Here is a 4,323-nt window from a genome sequence, read left to right as displayed (position 1 = left end):
GCCCCCTTCCCCCGTTCTTAACTCCGAAGGGAGGGGGGGCCCTCCCCCCCCCCCCCCACGGGATGCACCACCTGGCGACTGTCATGATGGGTGCGGCTGTGTGACCACCTGCAAATGCCTCCCCTTCCAACTTGCCCTACTTCGTCCTCTTCTGCTCTTTTCTTGCATCCCTTTTTTGTTGCGGGGGGGCAGTCGTTCGGTTTCTAAAGACCCCTGCCTTCCTGGCAAAAAAAAAAAAACAATATCTATATAGCGCGCGCTTGCACACACAGGCAGCCGCTGCCTCCGCACGCGCTTTTGCACGCAACCCTTCTGCATACACGCCCCATATACGGGCGAACACTCCACCAACACAGCCGCTCGTCGTCTTCGCGTGCTGCATCACTAGCCTCCGTGTATATGTGTTCATACCTGTGGCGTTTCTTTGACAAAGGAATCGCAAGGGAAAGTAACCGTAAAGCTTCTCTGCAAACGGGGGAGGGACAAACCGGCGAACCACAGACGACGCCGACTTGCTCGCTCGCTTCATAATCGTCGTTCCGTACTTTCTCGCCTCCCTCCCTCCCCCTGCCTATCTCCCTCCCTCTGTCTGTCGCTGCCTGCACGACCGTATTCGTGCTTCTGTGCTCAACTAAAGAAAAGAGGCCAAATGAAATAACGCGCAAATCGCAAAGAATAGTGAATCGAGTCTATGCGTTGGTGTACTGTGCTGACCCTCCCCTCACCTCCCTCTACATGCACACACACACACACACACACACACTTCTCTTCTTTTTTCTTGTTTCGTTCCTGCTTTTTTGATCTTCCGGCTTCTTTTCCAACGCCATCTCCGTCTCTTCCCCACATCGGTTGAGCTAACGTGGATTGTTCGGTGGCGCGACGTCTGCAACATCAGATACCATCGTGGCTACTAACAGCAGACGTAACGGTACGGTTTTCCTTGCCTTTTCTGGCTGCCCTCTCTCTTGGCGCCTCTGGGTCGTTCTTCAGCTCCCCTCGCTTCTTTTGTCTGTTTGCCGTTGTTCGCATGCGCTCTTTGCTTCGTAGACTTCGCATTTTTACCTTGTAACGTCTTCCCCCTCCCCTCCCCTCACCACAGCACTGTCTTTCTCTCTGTCCCTCTCTAGGTTGTTGTTGTGCACTTGCTTGTGTGTCTGCTTTTGCCCCCTGTGCCGTTGTTTGCTTTTCACTCGTAACTCTCTCTCTCTGTCTGGACTTTGTGCGGTGTACACGTGCGTGCATCTCCTCACGTTAGATGTGCAACAGTCGTAATCACTGATAATAGAACCACGAGCGTATCTCGTTTCCACGTGCACACCGGCCCAAAGAGGGGAGGGCGACAACTGCGCCGGGAGAGGAGCCGTATAGAAGACGGTTGTGCTAGTCTGAGAAAGACCGTAAAGCGACCTGAAGGGGCTTCCTCAACGAGAAGAAAAAAGAATGGCAGGCGACTTCTCCATGTCGTGTAGCACGGATGAAAGCGCCTTTATGCCAGAGATCCGTGTCGTGGTGCTGGGGGACGCGAAGGTCGGCAAGACCTCGTTGCTGCGGCAGTACCTACACCACGAAAAGCCTTCCCGGTCGACCGGTTATGAGTCGACGCTGCTAGATTCTTACACCCACGTCGACTACTGTGGTACGCAGCCGTATCGACTGATCTTCACAGATTGCAGCAGCGCCCCATCCTTTCACGAGCATCGCGCTGCATATCTGGCCAAGTGCGACGTCGTCATTCTTGTCTACTCGGCGCGCCATCGCAAGACGCTGCTGAATTTGCGCCACTGGATGGAGGAGGTGTTGGAGGCACGCGGCTTGACGGGGCCGGCGCGGTGTGCCTCCACCACCGGCGACTTCGGCGAGGTACCCATCTTCGTTGTAGGGACACACTACAGGGAAAAGGACTCATCGGAGGCGACGAACCCGACAAGCACGGACGAGGCGGAGAGCATAACGAAGGAGTGCCTCCAATCTGCCGGCTATTTCATCAACGAGAACGACGCCGACACCGAGGAGGCGCTCCGCTCGAATTCGGTGCGGTCACAGAAAGCGCAACAACGACGTCAGCAGCGACAGGGGCCAAAGGAGAGACGCTCTCCTCGCGCTTTCCACGACTTCTTACACAAACTCTTCCACAGCAACGCGGACGGCGAGGGCAGAGACGCAGCAACCCTGAAGAAGGCAACATCAGACGAGGTGACGGCTTGCCAGCAGCACCAGCCAGCATCTCCCGTCAGCAACAACGGCTGCCTTTCGCCAGCGTCATCGACTCCGATGCTGCCGCAGGTCAAATCCGGCATCGCCAACGACAAAACCAAGTCGAGCAACGCCACATCAGCGCTGCGTATCCCTCCCGGCGCGTCGACGCGCTTGCCGCTCTTTCAGCTCTCCAACACAGATGGCAAAGCAGTAGACATGGCGATGCGCGCTGCTCTCACACTGCACCTTTGGCTTCAGCGACATGAGGGCGACAGTGTGGCGCTATCTGCGGCGCATACTCCACACAGCAGCTCCGCGACTGCCTCTAAGCCCGAAGACGCTGCTGCGCAAAGTGCCCCGCCGCACGAAAGCAGCAAGAGTGCGGACGATGGCGCCGGCGCCGCCATTGAGAGCACTGCCGAGCCGTTGACGGTGCCGCCTGCGACTCTGCACGCACACGCCATCTCGAGCGCCTCGCATATGTCCTACGTTAGCGAGCGCTCTGTTGCGTCCTTCATACCGCCCATGCTTGCCTTGTACAACGTCGGTGTCAGTGGCTCCGTCTGTGGCGAGTCAACGGAGACCCCGACGCTCAGGCACAGTCGAGGCGTTTCCTATGTGATGCAGACGGCCGGCAGCTCGCCTTCGGCAGCGCAGCAGCCACCGCAGGCTAACAGCATCACAGAGCCATCACGTGAGTCCGCCTTCTCCTGCTGTGGTAACGGCAGCAGCGAAGTCACTATGGGTGCAAGCAATGAGGGGAAGGCGACTGACCAGAGGGCCTTAGGTGAAGTCTGTAGTCAAGCCCTTGAGCGCCGCGGCAAGAGGACAGAGGACAGGGCACCGTCGTATTCATCCAACGTCAACTCGGTATGCAAAGAAGGAAAGAAAGATGATGCAGCGCACCCGGGTCATCTGCAGGAGTCGATGCCGAAAACGGCCGCGCTAGTGTCCTCATCTGAGCTAGGTGGCACCGCGGCGTCCGGCGCATCGATAAAGGCCGGGGAGCTCATGAAGGGGAAGACGCACAGCTGCCTTTCTCTACCAGACACAATCTCGGCAGCAGCGCCTGACACGGACTCTAGGGAGGCCAACGGCGTGGCTGGTAAGGTGGGTGGCAAGTTCTCGACCATTTCCGGCCCCATGATGCCAGACGGTGCGTTGCCCTTATCAACGGCCCCCAGCTCCGCTACGAGTCTGCGCGCAGACGCTGTCACAGGCGATGGTATCGTTGCCGTTTCGCAGCAGCCGACGTTGCGAGTGAGGAAAGAGATGGACGTTGGAAAGGAAGGTGATGGCGTCGGCACAGGCTGTTGCGGCGACCGACCGACAAGGAAGTCTGAACCTGTAACCAAGTTGCCCCTGGAGTGCGAGCCCGATAGCGACCCCAACTCGTTTCCCATGTTGCGACGGAGTAGAGAAAATGGCAGTGCTGGGGTCTCGGCAGTGCGCGCGGCGTCTGCGGAGCCGCTGGCTTCGTCAGTGCACACAACCAACAACCGCAACAACGCCCCGTTCGCTGCGAAGCTGTCTCCGAGGGACGAGTGCGTGTCTTCAAGGTCTCCATATTCGACTCCGAACACAGGCATAGGAGCAGTCAAGAATGAGGCAGCCGGCAACAAGTCGGCGCAAGAGCGAGAGCCCGTCGCGCTGCCTCGGCAACCGCGGTCCAGTTCGGCGGCGCGCGAGCCGAAGGTATCCCAGTCAGAGCCCAGCCGACCGCAGAAAGGCCGCCAGACGAAGTCGAAAGGCAAAAGGGACCCCAAGCACCAGAGAAGGTCTGCCACTTCGACCCGCATCCTCATCGGGCGGCAGCAGAAGCAAAAAACAACTCAGTGCATCGCGGGCGGTTGCGCTGGCATGTAAGTCGCGATCTTTCCCCGCCCCCTTCCTCCTAAAAAAAAACTGAAAATGACTGTTGTGCGTCTCCTCTCGACCGTGGCGACTCACACCGCTTCAGGGGACACCATTCACGTTGCTGAAGCGAATGATAGACTGCCATTGCCGACCTACTTGGACACAGCAACGCCTAAACAACCAAAGAAATGATGAACATCTGCAGACTTCAGCAAGGCCGCGTGCTCTCTGCATCTTTGTCCCCCCCCTCCCCCCACCACACACACACAC

General features: G+C 58.1%; 1 protein-coding gene across 1 annotated transcript; it reads left to right on the top strand.

The window, feature by feature from the left end:
- Positions 1-1,440: 1,440 nt before the first annotated feature.
- Positions 1,441-4,062, top strand: LDBPK_361900 (ras-like small GTPases, putative; the record flags this gene model as incomplete). The annotated part of the gene is made up of 1 exon (XM_003865257.1): positions 1,441-4,062. The coding sequence occupies one exon, from the start codon at positions 1,441-1,443 to the stop codon at positions 4,060-4,062; it is 2,622 nt and encodes an 873-aa protein (XP_003865305.1).
- Between the last annotated feature and the right edge of the window lie 261 nt (positions 4,063-4,323).

The sequence above is a fragment of the Leishmania donovani genome, chromosome 36, assembly GCF_000227135.1.
Source record: "Leishmania donovani BPK282A1 complete genome, chromosome 36".
NCBI classification, from domain to species: domain Eukaryota; phylum Euglenozoa; class Kinetoplastea; order Trypanosomatida; family Trypanosomatidae; genus Leishmania; species Leishmania donovani.
Note: the sequence above shows the minus strand (reverse complement) of the source record. Positions and strands in the feature narration are given on the sequence as shown.